The sequence below is a fragment of the Aspergillus japonicus genome (genome assembly GCF_003184785.1).
Source record: "Aspergillus japonicus CBS 114.51 unplaced genomic scaffold BO86scaffold_69, whole genome shotgun sequence".
NCBI classification, from domain to species: Eukaryota; Fungi; Ascomycota; class Eurotiomycetes; order Eurotiales; family Aspergillaceae; genus Aspergillus; species Aspergillus japonicus.
Window position 1 is genome coordinate 98433 of NW_020291706.1, and position 19063 is coordinate 117495.

At 51.4% G+C, this 19063-nt stretch overlaps 4 protein-coding genes across 4 annotated transcripts; 2 read left to right on the top strand and 2 right to left on the bottom strand.

Annotated features, from left to right (window-relative positions):
* Positions 1 to 615: 615 nt before the first annotated feature.
* Positions 616 to 4673, bottom strand: BO86DRAFT_207200 (uncharacterized protein). Its single transcript, XM_025666799.1, has 2 exons — positions 3778 to 4673; positions 616 to 3721 (listed from the first exon to the last, which is right to left on the bottom strand). Exons 1-2 carry the CDS (start codon positions 4380 to 4382, stop codon positions 859 to 861), a joined length of 3468 nt encoding a protein of 1155 aa, XP_025523603.1. The 5' UTR covers positions 4383 to 4673; the 3' UTR covers positions 616 to 858.
* Positions 4674 to 8487: 3814 nt separating this feature from the next.
* On the top strand, positions 8488 to 9106 carry BO86DRAFT_207238 (uncharacterized protein). The gene has a single exon (XM_025666800.1). The coding sequence runs from the start codon at positions 8653 to 8655 to the stop codon at positions 9037 to 9039; it is 387 nt and encodes a 128-aa protein (XP_025523604.1). The 5' UTR covers positions 8488 to 8652; the 3' UTR covers positions 9040 to 9106.
* A 1533-nt stretch (positions 9107 to 10639) lies between these two features.
* BO86DRAFT_322492 (uncharacterized protein) lies at positions 10640 to 16567 on the top strand (the record flags this gene model as incomplete). Its single annotated transcript, XM_025668389.1, has 8 exons — positions 10640 to 13409; positions 13458 to 13655; positions 13708 to 13759; positions 13815 to 14161; positions 14688 to 14833; positions 14903 to 15898; positions 16025 to 16064; positions 16299 to 16567. 8 exons carry the CDS (start codon positions 10640 to 10642, stop codon positions 16565 to 16567), a joined length of 4818 nt encoding a protein of 1605 aa, XP_025523605.1.
* A 75-nt stretch (positions 16568 to 16642) lies between these two features.
* Positions 16643 to 18071, bottom strand: BO86DRAFT_392388 (uncharacterized protein). The gene is made up of 3 exons (XM_025672792.1): positions 17586 to 18071; positions 17179 to 17507; positions 16643 to 17096 (listed from the first exon to the last, which is right to left on the bottom strand). Exons 1-3 carry the CDS (start codon positions 17742 to 17744, stop codon positions 17012 to 17014), a joined length of 573 nt encoding a protein of 190 aa, XP_025523606.1. The 5' UTR covers positions 17745 to 18071; the 3' UTR covers positions 16643 to 17011.
* Between the last annotated feature and the right edge of the window lie 992 nt (positions 18072 to 19063).

Sequence of the window (19063 nt, forward strand, 5' to 3'; positions counted from 1 at the left end):
ACAGTAACTTCTAAGGTTTGGTTTGGTTTGGTTCGGGTCCCACCCGATGTTTCGCCGCGGGGCAATCAAAGGCGGTCACAACACTGTTTACTTTGCTGTTGCCCTTTTCTTTTCTTTTCTTTTCTTCTACACTGGTACAGTACATGTACAGTCCTCAAACTGCTTTTCTTTCCACAGCCATCGTGATCATATCGGGATCATATCGTGACCAGACGACATCAGGTGGCGGTGGGTACGCTCGTGTTGGATGTAAGAAGGTCATCGAAACAAAACAACATGCACATGGCCTGATTCTGCCAAGGAACTCTCCCTTATCGCGTAGTCTGGCAGATCTGCGTCTAACCCAATTATGACTGGACTGGACCACAGTCATGGTGTAGTAGTAGACTATATGTTCAAGTATACTCAATACAATATTATCACACAAACCAATCCTCCAGATCTCGCTCACTATAGTTAAACTCAGCTATTACCGAAGATTCCGTACATGAAAGGAAAATGAGGACTCCAAGATATACAAGATGCGATCCACACGCTTGCAAGGAACAGATCATGACCTAAAACAGGGCCGTCGGCTAGCACAATTTCACCAACACTGCTCGCAATGTAAGCTCGCGACTGGATGGAAGGGCAAAAATCCGGGACGCATGTAGAAAAAGAGGTGGCGAGGAAAGCAGAAAGACGCTAACCAGCAATTTTGCAGTAAGATACTGATGCATATGTGAGGAGACCCAAGCGTATATCACAAACTCCGACGCATGATGATTTTGGAAGGCAACAGAGAATAAGAAAGAGATTCGTGAAAGGGGAGGAGGTGGTGGAGAGGATAGGGTAAACAGACTACTCCCAATTGTCACTTCAGTGGTCTCCCTCGTGGTGATGTGCTTCAGTCACCAGTTCCGCAGCACTGCCTGCAAATGATGGCTCATCCGGACTGGCTTCATGTATGTTATCCTGCGTACGAAACTGGGCAACATAACCCATACTGGATGGGCGCTCGATGCGTAGGTTCTCCGAGTTCCCATGCCGACGGCTAGACGTAGTTGAAGCGGTCGTTGAGGCAATAGAGAGGTTACGGTCTCGTGAGGGAGAACTAGCTGCACTAAACGGCAACCGGCCAGTCACAGAAGCCGAAGGGTGAAGGTGGTTGCGAGACTGAGCAGGATTATTCTCTTCAGGTTGATTGGAAGTGGCCGTTTCTTCCGGAGCGACCACAGGAAGAAGTTCACCCGACAATGGTGCCTCTTCCGGTGAGGGGCCGGTAGCGCCTTCTTGCTGAATAATCTGTCGCTCAGTCGATGGTGGTTGAGAGCTAGAGTGAGAGCCTACACGACTAGGGAGCTCGATAGCGCCCCCTGTATCAACGTTCGGTAGGGTAATTGCGATCTCTGGAGTCCGTTCTTGAGTCCGTTCTGGGGCCTCGCCTTCGGAATCATCGTAGTCACGATCACTATCCGAATCTTGACGGGCAGGGTCTGCGGCCTCCGGTTCCTCGGGTTCGTCTGTATAGGGTTCATGGAAATCCTCGCCCTCGGGAAATAGACCCGGCGGTGGTGCCCTAGCACTCCGGACGACTTCGAAGCCTTTTCCTTTCTCTTTGGTCTTTCCTCTGAACAGATTTCGGAAGAAGCCAGTGGCGGATGAGACAGGCCCCGTAGGGTCAGCCGGGCCTGTCTTCAGTTTGCGCGTGCCCGACTGCGATAGCGGAGGGCCTCTCACACGGTAATAGAAATCAACCTCCCGTACTGCGTAGTCTGTTCTAGACTGACGAGGATCCTCCAAGTCGAGATCGTCCTTGGGTGCTGGAAGGTACGCAGGAACAGGCGTATTCCTCCCAGAGATAGACGGGCCTTCCATAATATCGTCACCCACATCTCCATAGCTCGCCGCTCGTTTTCTTGCGCGAGACTTCTCCCTCGATACACCTATCTCAATGATCTTCTTGCGAGGCCTGGGTGGTCGGTAGTAGGGGTCATGGGGATGCACAGCGAAGACAGGCCCGCTCTTGGGCGAATTGCTGCCCGTCGTCTGATAGCCTGGTCCAGCGAATCCACCGGGGGTTGATGGCGTGAAGAAACCGCTGCTATTGGCTCGACTGTGATTTCCACCATGTGCGCTCCCTGATTCGAAGAAGGCACTCGCGCGACCTTCACTCGCACCCGCCCGATGCAGAAGCATTGCAGAACTTCCGGAAAGACTTCGAGGTCTGGATCCATCGAATTGGGAAGAGAGGCGGTCATCGGTATGTGCCAACATCGCAGCCTCGGAGCCCATGCTCTGGCGTGTACCAACACTTTGTCGGGGAACACGACGAGACAGCTGTCGCATACCAAATACCTTGACCAGACCACCTCGGGTCACCCCACCTTCATTGCCTCCCGCTCCAGCAAGTCGTGCGATAACCTCGATCAAGGTCTGGAGAGCATTGAGGAAGAAACCGAACACAAGTACTAGGGCGTGCAGAAAAAGGATAATGTATCCGATCCAGCCCCGTGCAGCCTGCGAAACACCTAGTGAGGGGACGAAAACAATGCTGAGTAAGATTGTGAGGAAGCGGATGATGGAGAAACAGGCATGATAGAGGTTCATGGAAGTGGGTGATGCAAATGGTCGGAACGCCACCAAGGTCAGAAGTGAGACCACCTCGCAAATGGCGAGAAGCACAATTTGAGCGATTCCTGACGGCTGCAGTGCTCCAATAGCGATACCGCGGGCGAACGAAAGGAAGATTGGAACCAGAGCGAAGGCGGCCGCATCGTCGCAGAAAGTGTTGTAGAGCGGGCCATACAGCAGGACCGTCGAGAGGTCATCAAACAGGTACGATTTCGGGCGCGTGGTCGCGATCAAGCGAGTGGTCCAAATGGAGAAGGATGCCAGGATCAAGATCACAACCACCGCTAACGCAACACAGTAGGCCGGAGACTGGCCGGCAATCACGAGCTGGAAGAACGAGAAAGACATGAGCGGCAGCAGCAGATAGTTGAACACGATCCGGATGACGTTTCCTATGGTGAAGGGCATGTTCTTGGACCGAAGGTCTTCTTCCGGCACATGGGCAATCGTGCGATAAAGCGTGCGAAGCCCGAAGGCTACTTGGATAAGAACTGTGAGTGAGACGACAATCACGAGCATCCAGACCATCATTCCAGGCCAGATGTCGCGTGATGTTGGCAATCCCACATATTGATTCATCCTGTCCAAGCCGTAGGTAGCATTGACAGTATAGACGCCATCAACTACTGGATTCCACTCATTGCCGGGGTCCAAGAGGCTTTGATTGAACATAAGGGCCGACCAGGCGACTTGACTAACCACAGGTTGATAGTATCCAGGGTAGTCCAATGACAAGGCTCCAGTAAGCACAGCGAACTGTATGTAATTCAGACAATCCCCGAAGCCCGGGGTCACTAGACGAAGGACATCCTCGTCGCGTCCATAGTTGCTGGTCCAGTGAAAAGGGTCGGTGGTTCCCCACGGGCTGTAGATCGCTGCAGTGATAGTAGCAATCCCGACCAGCAAGAGAATGACCAACGGGATATATGTGATTGTATTTCGAAGCGATGTTCCAAGGTCAGGGGTGATATCCACACTGATACAACCAATCCGTGTGGCAGCAGCATCGGCGGACTTGATTGTCAGACGTGCTGACAAGGTCGAGAAATGGTACGCGGATTGCATGTCATGTTGGACCGAGAAAGCTCGCAGGGCCGAAAGATCGCTCCTAGTCCAGTCAAAGGTGATTAGTTTTGGTCAAGAGATTGACGGTAGAGAACTCACGCATTGGTGTAGAAGACGGGGCCCAACGGACAGTCCCCCTGAGTGACCGAGTCACAGAATTTTGATGCATGATTATATGGATTCCAACTGAGCACATTGATCTCCGACAGAAGAGTACTCAGTTTGTTGCTTGCAGCATCGTAATCCACGATCTTCCCCACCGTATCATTCGGATTGGACCAGTCGGGACTATCCGGGCTTGGATATGTTTCCCCATTGGCTGTACCGGAGACGTTCCCATAGACCGTGATATTGAGGGGGTTGAGAGAGTCATGCAAGTCGAAAGCGACCGACACGTCAAACGGGACGAACTGGAGTTGTTTCGGGTTGGACTGGATGACAGCAGCGTTTAGGCAATTGTCGAAATTCAACAAGGCGGCGAAAGTCGGCGATATACACGACATCAACAACACCAGTACTATCCAGCTCACTCCGGCCAACAGGGACCGATTGTTGCGCCATCGCGGTCGCAGTCGGCCAAGGCGCTGCGATCTTCGGGTTTGTAAGCCAGATTCTTTGATTTCAGGGACCTCAACTCCATCTTGGCGTGGAACCACCATGGTAAAGGGAATATTGAACCGTCTTGCGCCGCGTCCTGGACTCATTTCGGCCACTCTGTGTAACTGGGATGACCTCCTCGGGGAGGTCAGCCCCCTCGTAGACGGTTCGATCCACGTTGTCCTAGCAGCGTCTTTGCCTTGTCGATAAAACCACAAGATTTACCCAGTAAGACTGGTAACCGCGCGAACCTTTCCGAGCTCTCGGAAACAACTCAACGATGAATGGGAAGGGACCAGGTGATGTCGAAACCCTGAGTGCGAATAAGTAGATGAAGTGGGCGCAAGGGAAGCAGATGAGACAGAAGTCGAAAAGTCGAAAAGGAGAAGTTGATTACTCCTCTATCTCCCCCGAAATGGCGATGTAGGGGATGCGCACCATAACTTCGGGGGTTCGGGGGTGGGAAGGATGTGGATGGCGGGGAAGGGGAATGGATTATCGCAAGGTCGGGAGAGCTTAAGCTGTCAACACGAGGAGGAGGAGGAGGAGTCGGTCGCAATGATGACAGTTAATGAGAAAAGGGGCGGGGAAGATAGGTCTGATGTCAGTAAGGCTTGAAGCTGGAACAGCACAGCCGTGACAAAGAGAAGGGGAAGAAAAAATAGAGAGAGGAGTAGGAAAAGATTAGCATGGTTAGGGAATGCGAAGTCCTCCCCCCTCTCAGACTCAGTCTCTCTCTCTCTCTCTCTCTCTTTCTCTTTCTCTCGCTCACTTGCTCTTCAGGCTCACCAAGGCCAGGCCAGATCCAGCCCAGACAGTCAGACACTAGTCAGTCAATCAGTCAGTGAGTCTCAGTCTCAGTCACGGTCATGGCCTGTCAGTGGCAGCTCGGGAATGGAGGGCAAAGAGTCCTCCAGCATTAGCCAGCATTAGCCAGCACCAGCCAGCACCAGCCAGCCAGCACTTTAGTTTCTGGTGCTGCTGACTGCGCCCTGTTTGCTCACTTTGCTGCGCTAAAACAGTTGACTGATTGGGGCGGGCGGCGGGGACTGTGTTTTTTTTTAGCGTCTTTTCCAAGATTAGAAGCGACTCCCCGAGAGAAAGAAACTCAAAAGAATAAGGCCCGTATAAAACTTGCTTGGACAACCAGACAGAACAACCATGGTGGATAAGCATCCACTCCTCTGGTCTTGGAAGAGAGAGAAATCCCTGAAGTTGTCTCAGCCATGCTACCACTTTTACGGGTTACAATTTACGAGCTCTTGCTTCTGCTTTGTTGAGAATGGTTTTCCATCCCACTCACTGCGCACAGTACTCCGTCAATCGGGAGTAAGGAAGTGTTGCACAACGATCAAATAAAGTGTACCACCAATACGCTTACATCTTGTTCAGAATTTCAATGCAGTAGATGATCTTAGCAGTAGGTGGAGTACTTTTAATCGTCACAGGTGCTTCGTGGCGCTCCGTTTGCGCTATGCAATGGAATATATATCTTTCCGGGAGAGTGCAGCTCAATTGAGACTATTGAGACAGCACGATGTGTACTATACCCCATGACATCAAGCATTCAATTGTGAAGAAAAGCTGATCTAACTCGCCTGGTGAACTCTTCTGGGGAAATGGTCTATGATTGGCTCGTCCAGGACCATGCTAGCATTGAGCGACTAGACTACCTACAGTACTGTAGCCCTAGATCATGGATATCCTCCATGATAGCGATGACAGGTGGGGACCGGCCAACTAACTCCAAGGCTTTTGGCGGCCAAAACATCCTGTTGTTGTGCCAAAAGTTACTGGCTGCCATGCTAGCTCGAAATTATTGTTCAATTGACTCTTACTGCTTCTATGATCTAGTGTGGACACAATCACATATAAACGAGCTGCCCTGTGGTTTCAATCAAAAATCACACGGTGCAAGATACGAGGGCTCGTCGTGCATCAAGAACGGCGCTGTCGCCGTCTTAAGGAGCTAAGCAGGTGGTAACTAGCGGCCAATTCACCGCTGGTTTGCAGCCCCATTCCTTTGGACCATAAAGTAAGAGAAAGAGAGAGATGTTACTGAGACAACAGTCCAATTTCTTCCAGAGACACTCTCCCTAAAACAGGAAAGTCCCGATGTTCGACAACTCATTAAGCCGAACCCCTGGTCAATAATAGGGGCAGGCAGAAGGACGTTTAAGGAGAAACTGGAGGGAAGGTGGAAAACAATGCAGCTGCCTAGTCGTGCTAACCCGGACATGAATGAGCCCATTGTATTATTGTTATGATTGAGATCCAAAAGTCCCTACTCAGACTCCCAGAGTCTTCTTCTGCACGATGAGGAAAGCTTAGCATTAAATCGTCGCCAGGCAGCGGTACCACGTCGCACTTGTGCTGGACATTCTGTCCTACATTCTTCTCCCACTTGAAGAGCTATGTATGCTTGTCTATCCGAAGCTCGGTACGGAGAGACAGAGGGCTATCTGGCATGGAATCCAAGACCGGAGAGCAGCCTGTGGAGACAAGTAACGTTTCCTCGTTGACTAGGAATCTTTTGTCTTGCAGACTCTGGGACTTTGCAGCAGCATGCGGGAAAATACTGCTCCGATAAACTTCAAGTTGATCTGCCGACAGCTAGGTTACTTACTGACCCTGTCACATATAGACATGATAACACTGGGCAATTCGTGTTGGGACACAATATTGTACGCTGCATAAGGTCGAGAATTGGACAAAAGACACTTGCCAACGTACTCCGTGCTATGCGCTGACATGAGAGACATTGGCCGCCGGAGGAGATGAAAGAGGAAAGCCGGCATGCAAGCCTGAAGCAGTCTCCCTTCCGGTCCTGACCCAGGCAGCTAACCGACTGTCATTCCCAATCGAATTGAATGTGCTTCTAGAAGCCGGGGATCAAATCGAAGTCTGTAACCTGACCGGATATTATTATTGAATGGCAGCTCTGGGGTGGTTAGTCCTGGCTCAGGTTCACATTGTGAATGGCATGACGCTTAGAGTCAGAAAGGTTGGTTTGTCAACTGCGGCCCGAAGAACCCGGGGCCATCGAGAATCATTCACCCAGATCCAGGGGATGGACGGAAACTGAGTAGTTACTTCTTATGGTCACCTAAGTAATTGCTTGCGATCTCCTCGCAGCTGAAGCTCTATGGTCGATACAGTTCAACAGTCTGCCTTGGCTTACAATACGTGCCCATAAGATGCATCTAGACTGAGCAAATAACCACAGGGCAGGGGGATCTTCTGTGCAAGGTTACATTCCTGAGGTACCTAACTATGGACCAGAATATGCCCGTCTTTGAGAAACTGGAGATTCGGCCTGTAATTGTTGATCTATGAAGGGTTTCAAGTACATGGTCGTTGTGCGATCCATCAGCGATGGCTTTATCATCGCTCAATTCCAACTTTGAATTTGATTTGTCGATCACCATCACCCAGCAACGACAAGCCATCATTCGAGATGATCTGCCGAGCAAACGCGGGATATGATTGACAGCAAACAAGAGCATCCCAGGAACCCTCGATGATGGTCTCGTGCCGTTGCGACCAATACAATGGGAGATTGCTGAACGACTGGCGATAAATTGAGAAAATCTGAAGAGGGTTGCGACTAAATTGACTAGTGCGGTCTGAGGACACACTCATGTAAGTATGTTTTGGTAAGCTGGTGCATCAACACCTGCGGTCTTCAGCAATCGATGAGGTTGTTGATGCCTTCGCTGATCCCCATGACTCGTGAGGGACTGTACTGTAGGGTACCTAGCCCTTTGCAGTGGTATTGAGTCGCATTGACCCTGGGATAGTGATGACCACTATCCTAGGTTTATTGAGGTGATTATTCTCTCGAGAGTTCTAACAGGTAAGGGGAGGCAAACATAGTATTGATGCCTGGAGGGTAAAATGGGAGGAGGAACTATCACCATAATTACCTATCCCCGGTCCCCCCCCCCCCCCTCGCAGTGGCAGGCGGGCATTCCCAGGGAAAAATGGGAGGAAATAACGACTTCTTTCAAATAATACTCATAACAATCCTGTAATCGTCCCATCATGGATGGCGGGAGTGCAAGGTTTCGATGAGCGACCCACCCAGAGCCCGACTAAGACCAGACAAGGCAAAGAGCGGTTTCAAGATTTCAGGCTGGGATCAGCCAACGGATGGAATGCATAGCTTTGTGGGGCGGGGGAAAAGCCAACTAAACAGCCCACCACCAGCCCATCATGGATTGGCCCTCAAGCCTCTCTAATCGGTTGCTCTGATAACAGGGGGGGGGCAGTTGATGCTGATTCGGTTTGATTCAACCCCGTCTCACCCCCCCAAGTCCACGTCAGTTTCAACCTGCGGCGGCCAGTAAATTAGTCGACTTCCCTAGACAAGTGGATATGATGGTCATTTACTCCGTACTGATCCTCCTCCTATCCGCCGCATACGTGTACAGCGTCGTGGTCGTGGTGGTGATCGTGGTCGGTGTCGTCGCGTGTCATTTGCGATCTAGGATCAATCTTTCCAGCTCAGGGCTTCTTTCGTCTATTGCCTATGTCGGCAGATCGAAGGGAAGGGGCTGTCGAAAGGATTGCCGCCCGAAGAAGGAAGCGCTTGTTAGCTCCAGTTCAGGTTGGAGCGAGTCAATGAGCGCAGCACTCAGCGCAGCACTCAGCGAACCCCCCATACCGGGAAGATTACCGAAGCATAACAGACAAAACTTATTGACTTACCCGAATAAGGTACAGTACGTACATGACGGAGTGGTACTCTGTAAATTGATATAATATATATGCCAATATGGACCTCCCGTTATGGCCGTGCTGGTTATCACCACGTGATTGACATGCTTATGGCCCGGAAAAATGGGGGAGGGGGCGCTGCTCAAGGTTGTCGGCTAAGTTAAACATACCTATCATCACTAAGTCAAATACCTCCTACTGAAACCACCATCGGTATTAATAGATTCATAGGATATCCGGTACATCGTAGTAGCTTGGTGGGTGAGACCAGCAGATGGTAAGACATCAGGCCGATTTGTCTGCAGGTGAGTGAGTGAGCATTGACTCGAGAGTTTGCGGGGACGCTGGCTGTCGTGGCTCGAGGTTTAGTCAGTTGTGGTTAGATTAAAAGCGCAATCAGTAGAAAATACGGAGTACTCAGCAAGTTACTCCGTACGTTAGTTACTCTGTAGTCTGTAGTCTGTACTCATACGAAGTATTCATTCTCGTAGTGGTAGTAGTGGACATTTGCGGGGGCCGGAGAATGGCCCTTGGGTAGGTACTAGGTAGTAAGTACAGTAACTTAGCTTAGTACTGAATACGTAGTAAACTGCCTTAGGAACTCTTCTGGGCTTCCCCTCCCCCCTCTCAACCCAAATCTAATCCCTCGGTCGCGAGTGAGACTTAATACCACGGGTTCAACCGTCCCCATTGTTTTGTGCCCACATGTTCTTTTCCCTGGTGCTGTTTATGAATTCATTCCCTCTAATCTCTCGGTCTTTCTACTCTCCCCCCAATCCCCCCCCCCTTTCCCTCTTCCTATCGCGCTGTTACTCTTTCCAATCTTCTCTTCTTCTTCTTCTATTTTCTTCCCCTCCTCCTTCCTTACGTGCATCAGGTGTTTCTGTCCCAAATAAGTCGCAAGCAGCTGCTGGATCAGCGCTTGGCAATCTCTCCCTTCCTTAGAGTTCTTATCATCTGTACAGTACAGCCGACGGCGCATCGAGCAACGGTAAGGCGCCTCAATTCGTCTGCACAAGCGTTGTCCGGCATTATATCTAGCCTTCTAATGTAGGTGATTGCCTATTCCCTGCTACCATATCTCTTTTCGCTCGTTTGCGCCCCTCTTCCCCCCTGAGCAGTGCTTTGATAACCTCATCTCTTCTTTGTTCTACTGTCTCCGTTCTGAATGGTGGTTTAATTGGTCTTGGTAGATCGCTTGTCCGCGTCTCCACACCGGTCAACGAAGGCAATCGCGCTTGATTCCCCCTCATTTTCAGGGAACTTCTCTGGTCGCAATTCGAATCCTTGACTTTAGCACTGGTTGACTTCAATTCTTCACTGCAGCTTTTGGATTTCGTCCAGCAGCGCATAACAAACAAACTCGCTGAAACCAAACGTCTTGAGCTTGCCCGCCACCCCCCTCTCGCCCTCGCAGAGTCACTATTTCGTCCGATATACTTTGTCCTCGGCTACCTCACAATTGACTTCAAAGCTTCATCCAAAGTCCCTCCTGTCGATCATCCCCCTGTCCAATCCTCCAAGCAGCGCACGAGCACTTGCAACCTAAGCCTAGGTGGGGGAACACGGACTTGCATCAATTGGCAATGCTGTATAGCAATTCATAGCGAATCAAAGGAATATACCCACAAGAGAACTGGCCAGCATGTCCACAGAGGACCCTTTTGCTTTCCTCGGTGAGGAAACGAAACAAACACCAGGCAAGAAGCCGCATTGGAGGGAGAAGTTGTTTTCCAAGGACAAGAAAGCCAGAGGATCGACAGACCAGCAGATTGAGGCATTCTTGGGACCTACTCGCTCCAAGTCTCTGTCCTACGGCGCAACAGCCACTCAGCGCGAATTGCGGCCGCTGCGTCCTGATGCTGCCAGTCGCTGGCCCTCTGCCCAGGATGTGCTCAATGCCTCGTCCTCAATCACCGCTGCCCACGATGTTACTCCAGTAGCGGACTTCACGAAACCTCCATACAAGAGTCGTCCGCGCAAAGGAGTGAAGGTGAGATTTGCCGATCGGAAGCCCGAAGTCATTGGAGAAGGAGGAGATGAGGTAGAGGTTCCAACAATGGAAATATCCCTGTGTCGGAACAGGGCCCAAAGCTTGGAATCAACTGAGTCAGACAGCCAGTCCGAGCCGGAAGGGCCTCCTCAATTGCGTCTCGATACCTCATTTGGAGCAAATGATGCGCCTACGTCCCGTGAACAACGCCGCGAACATCCTAAGGCGCTGGCACTTGGAACGAGAGCAGAGGACTGGAAGCCGGTTCTCCTCCATAATGCCCAGGATGCAGATTTCTTGATGACTTTGAGTCTGGGAGAAAGAGGTTCGCGGCTGTCATTTCGAGCCTCGCCAGAGTCCAATTCGTTTGCGCAGCGCGTTCGGGCGAAGATGCAAGCTGAGGAGGGTCTTGCTTTGCAACATCGACTTTCAGATCCTATGTCGCCCGGCGATGAGAACGAAACTCAGTCCCCGGCCCTGAGAGTTCCGGATAGCCCTAGCTCGACCTACGAGACGCCTCCGATCTCTGAGACAGAGCCAACCCCCCCAGAAAACCCATTCAAAGACTCCCCAAGTCCTCCCTCGGTCACCCGATCTGTGGCGTCGGAGAGACCTGTTCTTTCTCCGGTTCTGTCCGCAAGTAGCAACATGCAGACACTTTCCTCTCCAATCCGCCAGCCGAATCCTAGTCTACCCGTTCCAGAAGTTGCAAGCCGACCGTCCAGTAGAGACGCGCGAGAGACGTCTCGCAGTCCACAGCCGCCTAAGTTTTCTCTCAAGTCTATTGCTAACCAGTTAGGTGACACTGCTTTCGCAGACTTGAAGGGGTATGTGGTACAATTCCGGGACCCAATTGAGATTGCCGCCGAAAGTGCAAAGCCACTTGTTGGAACCCCGCTCTCAGAATGGATGAGGGCAGCATTGTGGTGGTTTCTGCGTGGGAAGAAGAGACTAGAATCCTATGCGCGATCGCGCCCTTCGAGTTCGAGTTCTGGTGTCCGATCACCCCAGAATCGACCCGCAGAGAGCGCGAAGCAAGCGATCGTCGATCTCGCGAAGGCGTTGTGGATCACCGAGAATATTGTCCCCCAACATGAGGAGCTGGCTCGATACGGTTCAATGAGCGTGGACGCTCTGCTTGCCGTGGCGAGTACGACTGGCAACAAGGAGCTGGCAGATCTTCTAAGCCTGAGTCAAACCATATCGAATCATCTGCGGTCGTTGGCGATGTCTATCAAGAGGAACAATATTCTCATGACTCTCGCGCAGGAACGTTCTCCGAGTGACATCGATAGCACCGTCTGGGTTCAGTATCCTGCCTTTGCGCCCGACGTTGCTGCGATTTTATCGGGAACAGCGACGAAGTCTCTCCTAGCTGATACCTCTGGGAAAGCACACAGCTTCGTGCAGATGATGCCACTTGGCGATACCAACCGCTACTTCAGCTATGGAAGTATGTTTGTTGACGTCTGTATCACATCGAGCGACGATGATGACAAGCAACATTCTATACCATGCGCTCTGTCCATAATCCGGGACAGGGCTGACTGGTACGTTTTTGCAGCCATAACTAGCCAGAGCGATCTGGTCAATATCGTGATACAATCAGATAAGAAGAACGGTCCTACGTGGGAAAGTGTCAATTGGCACGTCCGGTCACACTCAATGCGCGTTAAGCTTCCACGCGGCTTTGAGTTACATGTTCAATTCCAGGAAGAGGATTTTAAGAACATCTGGAACATTGTTCAGTACACATCCAAGACCGAAGCGAGTCTCAAGCCAGAGAAAAACGAGACACTAGTCTACGAGAACACCCTTAGGACTTTCCGATACATTGACTCTGTAACTCCCAAAGCCTTCCCTTCCGAGCCTGTGGAGAGATGTCGTATACGCCTCTTCGAGAGAACTGTGCCGTTAACTGAGGGCACGGGTCAGCGTATGCAGCACCAGGGCTTCCGGATAGCGATACTCACCAGTCCAAAAGTCAAGACTCTGAGCAGTGTGCGTCACGTTCTCGGAAATGGCGCCCCAATAGTCTTCGGCCTTCTCCGTGGTGACGATGGGGCACCAGCTCTTCTTTTGAAAGTCAAGGAGGATGGTAGAACCAGGTCTATGCTGATGGCATTCGAAGAGCTCGAAGAGCGAACAATGTTGCACTCCCTCCTGTTGGGAATACTTCCGCAGGAGCGAGAAGCGAAATCACCGGATATCGCTATTCGGGCCTTTACACTTGAGCAGCCCGCGGATCGAGCTTCAGGAAAACCCGCCAAGGAACATATCCAATTCCCCGCTGGCACGATCTCGATCATAGATGAGCAGTACACACGACCGGATCATGGTTATGGCCCTACCGTTCTTTCGGAACATTTGCGTGCCTTCGTCGCGACGGAATGGGGCTCGGTTACAGACCGTCTCAATCTCGGTATGTATGTGGATTCGATGAACTGGTAACATGACTGACGTATTGCAGGCCCTGGTGAGTTGAAGCTTGGCCTTGATGTCAACAATCGAACAGGCCTTAGCCTATATCGACCGGGCCAGAAAGATCTTACTGTTTCTGTTGCGGAGAACATGGTCATTCCCGAGATGCCTGATAAATTGACCGATTCTATTTCAAAGATCATGGCAAACCCGACGATTCGACGCTTCGACTTTGCAACCGTGCAAGGTACGGTTGCTATACTCCTGGCCGCATGAACACCAATTAACCGCTATTTTAGATCTGCACACATTTCAACAGGCCGTGACTGGGTTCAAGGTGCTTTTTGATAGGTAGGTTTCCTGGGGGATTTTCTCTCTCTCTTCTTCTGAAGCTGACGGGTAATAGTGTGGCCTCATCCTTCGCCATATCACGGCGTCGTATGGTAGTTCCCATCACTAAAAAATGGGAATCGAGCCTCGCCCGGGTCCAGGTTATCCGTCGGGATAGAGTCGTGCAACTTGTGGCCTTCCTGAGCGATTTCCAGTACGGCAGGTGCATGAACTTTGTTCTAAAGGGCACAGACACTCTCGAGTCATTCGGCAAAACCGGCAAATTCGGCGTTCGCATTGTCGATGCTAAATTTGCGTTGCCGAAATCCGACGACGATCCCGCCTCCAACTTTGTATCTCTGGATACACCAGATTACCCAATGGAGCATGATGATATCTCGATTGCCTTCGACTCTGAAGCAGGTATGTAGTCACTCTTTCACTTCTACTGTTTGATTCCTGCTTGTCTAGGTGTCTAATCCGCTGGGGGTGTTAATGTAGACCGGACCAATTTCCAAGCCGCTGTTCCAGGCTCCGTCCGTGAACCATCGCGGATGGGCTCCCTTCGCCGATAATCCATAATCCATAAGCCCGACAGTTCCTCCCCACTCAAACCCGAGATAAACTCCTTTTGTTTCCAACCTCTTATCTGGTGTCGGAACCGCGTAATGTCACGCCATCTCAGCTCCACCCCGCATCAGTCACGTGTCGACTCACCGCCATGGAGCAGCTCTTTTCCTTTCCCCCACTTTTGTTTCATGTCGCCGGCAGGGCGTGCCGCAGTCCCCGGCTTTGACTTGCCCCCGTCTCTTCCCCAAACCGCCCTTTTCATCCTTATTCTCCGTTATCAAATCAGCTCCTGTGTGACATAGCACAAAATACTCTGCTAGGACTGTTCTTGCTACTTCTCGCTGAAAGGAAAAGCACAAGATGGCTCCTGCAAATCGAGAAATGGGAACTTCCACGCGCTCACTTCATGCGGATGATGCGCTAAATGTGGTTTCAGACGTTGCTCCTCCAATTCACGTTGCCACTACTTTCCGGTACTCCAATAACCCCGACGATCTCGTGCCATTCGCAGACCTTACAGACGACGTATGTCTTGAGCTACCCATATTGATCGCTCTGGGCGCTTCTAACAGTCATGCCGCAATATAGAACGAGCGAGACAAAACAGCACACATTTACTCCAGATTGTCGGCTCCCAATTCTACGCGCTTTGAAGCCATTCTCTCATCCCTTCTTAATGGCGAGGCCATCAGCTACTCTTCAGGGTTGTCAGCCCTACATGCTGCGCTAACGCTGCTCAACCCTCGTCGTATCGCGATCGGAAATGGCTACCATGGGTGTCACGGTGTGATCGCACTTTTCAGCCGCGTAACTGGACTCCAGAAACTGGACCTCGACTGTCCCGCGGAGAAATTGGAAGCGGGCGATGTAATCCACTTGGAAACGCCGGTGAATCCCGAGGGAACCGCATTCAATATCGAAGCATACGCCAAGAAGGCGCACTCGCGGGGGGCATACCTTATTGTTGACGCTACGTTTGCACCTCCGTTCCTCCAAGATCCGTTCAAGTGGGGCGCCGATCTGGTCTTGCATTCGGGATCCAAATATTTTGGGGGCCACAGCGATGTTCTATGCGGTGTGCTTGCCACTCAGCGCGAAGATTGGGCCAAGCAACTACTGCAGGACCGAATCTTCCTGGGTAGCGTTATGGGGAATATGGAGAGCTGGCTGGGTGTGAGGAGTCTGCGGACTCTTGAAGTGCGGGTTCAACGCCAGAGCGAGAACGCAGCCAAGCTTGTTTCGTGGCTACATCAAGCACTTTCCGCCCAGAATCCTGCTTCTGGTAGTGACGAGGCTTTGGTCCAGGCAGCTCTTGACAGTGTGCTTCACGCGAGTCTGCAGAAGGAAGATGAGTCGTGGTTGTCGAAGCAGATGCCTAATGGATTTGGACCTGTATTTTCGATTATTACGAAGACGGAAGATTACGCTCGCAAACTCCCTAGTAAGCTTGCTTTCTTCCAACATGCTACTAGCCTGGGAGGAGTTGAAACGCTTATTGAATGGCGGACTATGTCGGATACAACAGTCGATCGCCGGCTGCTGCGGATTAGTGTTGGTTTGGAGAATTGGGAGGATCTTCGCCAGGATTTGGTGACTGCATTCAAAGCTCTAACTGAGAGCAACTAGATTGTGCGATAAGAATAGACAATAATCATTACGATCAGTATAGGTTTGTGTAAGGAATACGAGGGTGCGCAGTGCGCACTGTGTAGTGAGCGTAGAGTGGGGCTGCTTATCGCCGCCTCCTTCTGCCGCGGTTCTTCTTATCTCTCTCTCTCTTTCTACAATCAACTCGCACATTGATCTGACAACATCATCTCTGGCCCGTGCAAACGATACTCAACCCTAGCAGCTCCTCACTCGAGCCTAGTGAGCCACCTCTTCCTTCTCTCAAGCCAGAAAACTATCCCTCTTCCTTTCTCAAAACCAACCTCAACCTCATACCCGCCCCTCCACCATACACATTGAGATAAAAGAAACGGACCACTAGCAGCAATGTCAACCTTCCAGATCCACTACTTCGCCTCGGCCACCAGCTACACCGGCAAGCAGACGGAGCGTCTGCCCGCCCCCTTACCCCTCGATCAATTATTCCCGCTCCTGGAGGCGCGGTACCCCGGCATCACGGCGGCGGTCCTCCGCAGCTGCGGCGTCAGCGTGCGCGAGGAGTACGTCGACGTTGATGGCGAGGATGCCCGGACGGTAGTCATTGGGGCTGGTGATGAGGTCGCGGTCATTCCGCCGGTTAGTTCGGGGTGAATCTTGGGGTAAGTCTGAGGATTGTTGGATTCGGGATTGTTACTTATGGCTGATATAGATTGTTTTTAGGTTGGGTTGCACTAGATTATCTTGGTAACAGTATATATGATGCGGGGGTGGGTGGGAGTACTAGCAGGAGTATTAAGGCTGAAAGAAAATATCGAAAACAGAATTGAAAGTACATCACTGGAAGCACCACTGAACAAAAGAAAGACAAAAGGGAAGGGGCAGGAGGGAGGTCCAAACGACAAACCTGAGAACACAAATGAGACATAGGAAGAGAGGTCTCCGGTTGTGGTACAGTACATACAAACAAGCGTTTCTCCTCATCAGCATATCAGTGATCCATTACTCCGAGCAGCAAGTCAGCATTACTCATCCTTTCATTATGCCATCACTCCATTTTCTGGCAGCATCACCTCTGACCTTCACCTTCGTTTCTCTTCACCCCTCCAACTTCTCCACCCCGGCCGTCTTCTTCTGTCGCCAGAGGACGATCCCGCAGATTGCGGAGAAGAAGAACATGATACTATCCATATCCACCATCACGAACGGTTAGCCCAAGCCCATCCTTATCCAAACGAAACGAAGCGGAAGCAAAACAAACGCACCATAACGCAATACTCAGCCCCCAAATCGACTTGGCCTCCAAGCACACGGCCTTCGTCGCCCCGATCCAATTGGTGTAGTTGACTTTACCATCCAGATGGTCGAGGTAACTGCTCAGATGCGTGGCGAAGGTGTATGCCGACGAGTCGTTGCTGCTACTGCTCCCGATCTTGGTGCATTGCAGGTACGAGAGCGGTTTGCCCAGGATGACGGCCACCACGATCACGGCGATGAGGATCAGCGTGTCCAGCACGGCGGCGGCCAGGAAGGGGAGGATGTTGTCGTAGTAGAGGATTGTGGTGATTAGGGCGTAGATTACGGCGATGCTTGTCTTTTTTTGGGTTCATTAGTTCTGGGGAAACTTGGGGAAAGGGGAGAGGGGGTCAAGGGAAAGGGAAAGCAAACTGACTACTGTGATGGTGCCGATGAAGATGGCCGGGGGTGTGGCGTTGTTGGACACGATCTCCGAGATGAAGTTGGCTGTGAGGCCGATGATGGTGATCAGGCTGCACATTTGGATCAGGCGCGCGATGAGGAAGGTTGCGCCTAGGAGACCGTAGGGGGGCATTTTGGCTGGTGGTGGTTGTTGTTGTTGTTGTTGTTGTTGTATGAATGTGGGTGTGCTTGGGTTTGTGTGTGTGCTCGAGGTTGCGAGGATAAGGTCGGTTTGGGTTGGGGGTTTGGGTTGGACTATGATTATAAGATAATTGAAGCTTGAAGCGAAGGAGTGTATATGTTATATAAATGCAATCCAGACAAAGGAGAGAAAATATGATAAAAAGGAAGGTAAATGGCAAGGAGGGTGTGAGATACTCTTAGACTTGTTGACTCAACTTGAGGAGTATCCAGTTGAGACAACGAGACCTTAAATACATCTCCCCATCTTGTCTCATCCTGATTCCATTTAGCAACCATCGAAATAGAGAAGCTCAGGTCTAGACCAACATACCACACTGAGCCTCTCATTGCCCCCTTCTGCAGCGCCAATGGTCGACTTGCATGGGTCCAGTCTAATGCTCAGCCGAGAAGCGAGCGCTTACAATCTCGATTGGCATCCACCCTGGCGCGTAGCGATCTCCCTTCCCCGGGACAGCCGGCCACTCCTAGCCAACAGCCACCAGAGCTTATTTCGACCTGAGACAGCCGTCTGTCAAGGACTGGCGCTCGGGAAGGTAGCTTTGTTATGGGTCCTTTGCCCTGGTGAAGCGTTTCCCTGGTCGATTTGCACGCATGGGCCCTAGCCCTTGGCTTGGAATCAGCTACACTGGATCAGAACTGTCTGTCAGATCTTATTATAGATGCAGACACACGGAAGCGTCTGCATGCAGATCTGCGTCTCCAGATCCCTGGACATCGAGCCGCTCTCCCGCGCTCTCTATATTAAGCATGGGGATCAGACCCTGGCCCTGCGTAGATGAGGCGTTTTCGGGGACTGGCTGTTGTTGGTGGTAGTTTAATTCGATTGACGCTAGACTTGTACAGTACATTGGTTCCGCTTTCGCACGAGCCTTTTCCTCACGATGAGAGGGTCATCTCGCTATACTTGCACCGTGTGCACGCGCTGGGGTTGTCGGTGGGCGTTGGCCCGTCCGTATAGCACGTCTTCTGAAACCGCTGTGGCTATGTCAATGCAGATGGTGCGGTGGATGCTTAATGACCTGCTCTAGGCAATGGCCCATGCTGTTTACAGCCACTATTCCGGTGGTACGTTGATACGTATCTGGTGCAGGTAGAACGAGCCACCAGCCATCGGTGGCGGTTGGGCCACTCAATCGCCCGCAATTGCCTTCATCGGAGGCTGTCCGAGGCGATATTGCATACGGCTTGACTGATATGTCCTCAAGCACGAGCCCGGTCTCTTCTGCCGGTAGCGCGCAAGTTATGTGC

Excerpts from the sequence above, each read along its gene's own strand:
- BO86DRAFT_207238 (XM_025666800.1), top strand. The coding sequence starts at position 8,653 with ATGATGGTCATTTACTCCGTACTGATCCTCCTCCTATCCGCCGCATAC.
- BO86DRAFT_392388 (XM_025672792.1), bottom strand. The coding sequence starts at position 17,744 with ATGCCCCCCTACGGTCTCCTAGGCGCAACCTTCCTCATCGCGCGCCTG. Across the intron at positions 17,508-17,585 it reads TCATCGGCACCATCACAGTA|ACAAGCATCGCCGTAATCTA; the intron begins GTCAGTTTGCTT and ends ACCCAAAAAAAG. Across the intron at positions 17,097-17,178 it reads GGGCTGAGTATTGCGTTATG|TATCATGTTCTTCTTCTCCG; the intron begins GTGCGTTTGTTT and ends GGATATGGATAG.
- BO86DRAFT_207200 (XM_025666799.1), bottom strand. The coding sequence starts at position 4,382 with ATGAGTCCAGGACGCGGCGCAAGACGGTTCAATATTCCCTTTACCATG. Across the intron at positions 3,722-3,777 it reads CCCGTCTTCTACACCAATGC|GAGCGATCTTTCGGCCCTGC; the intron begins GTGAGTTCTCTA and ends TGACTGGACTAG.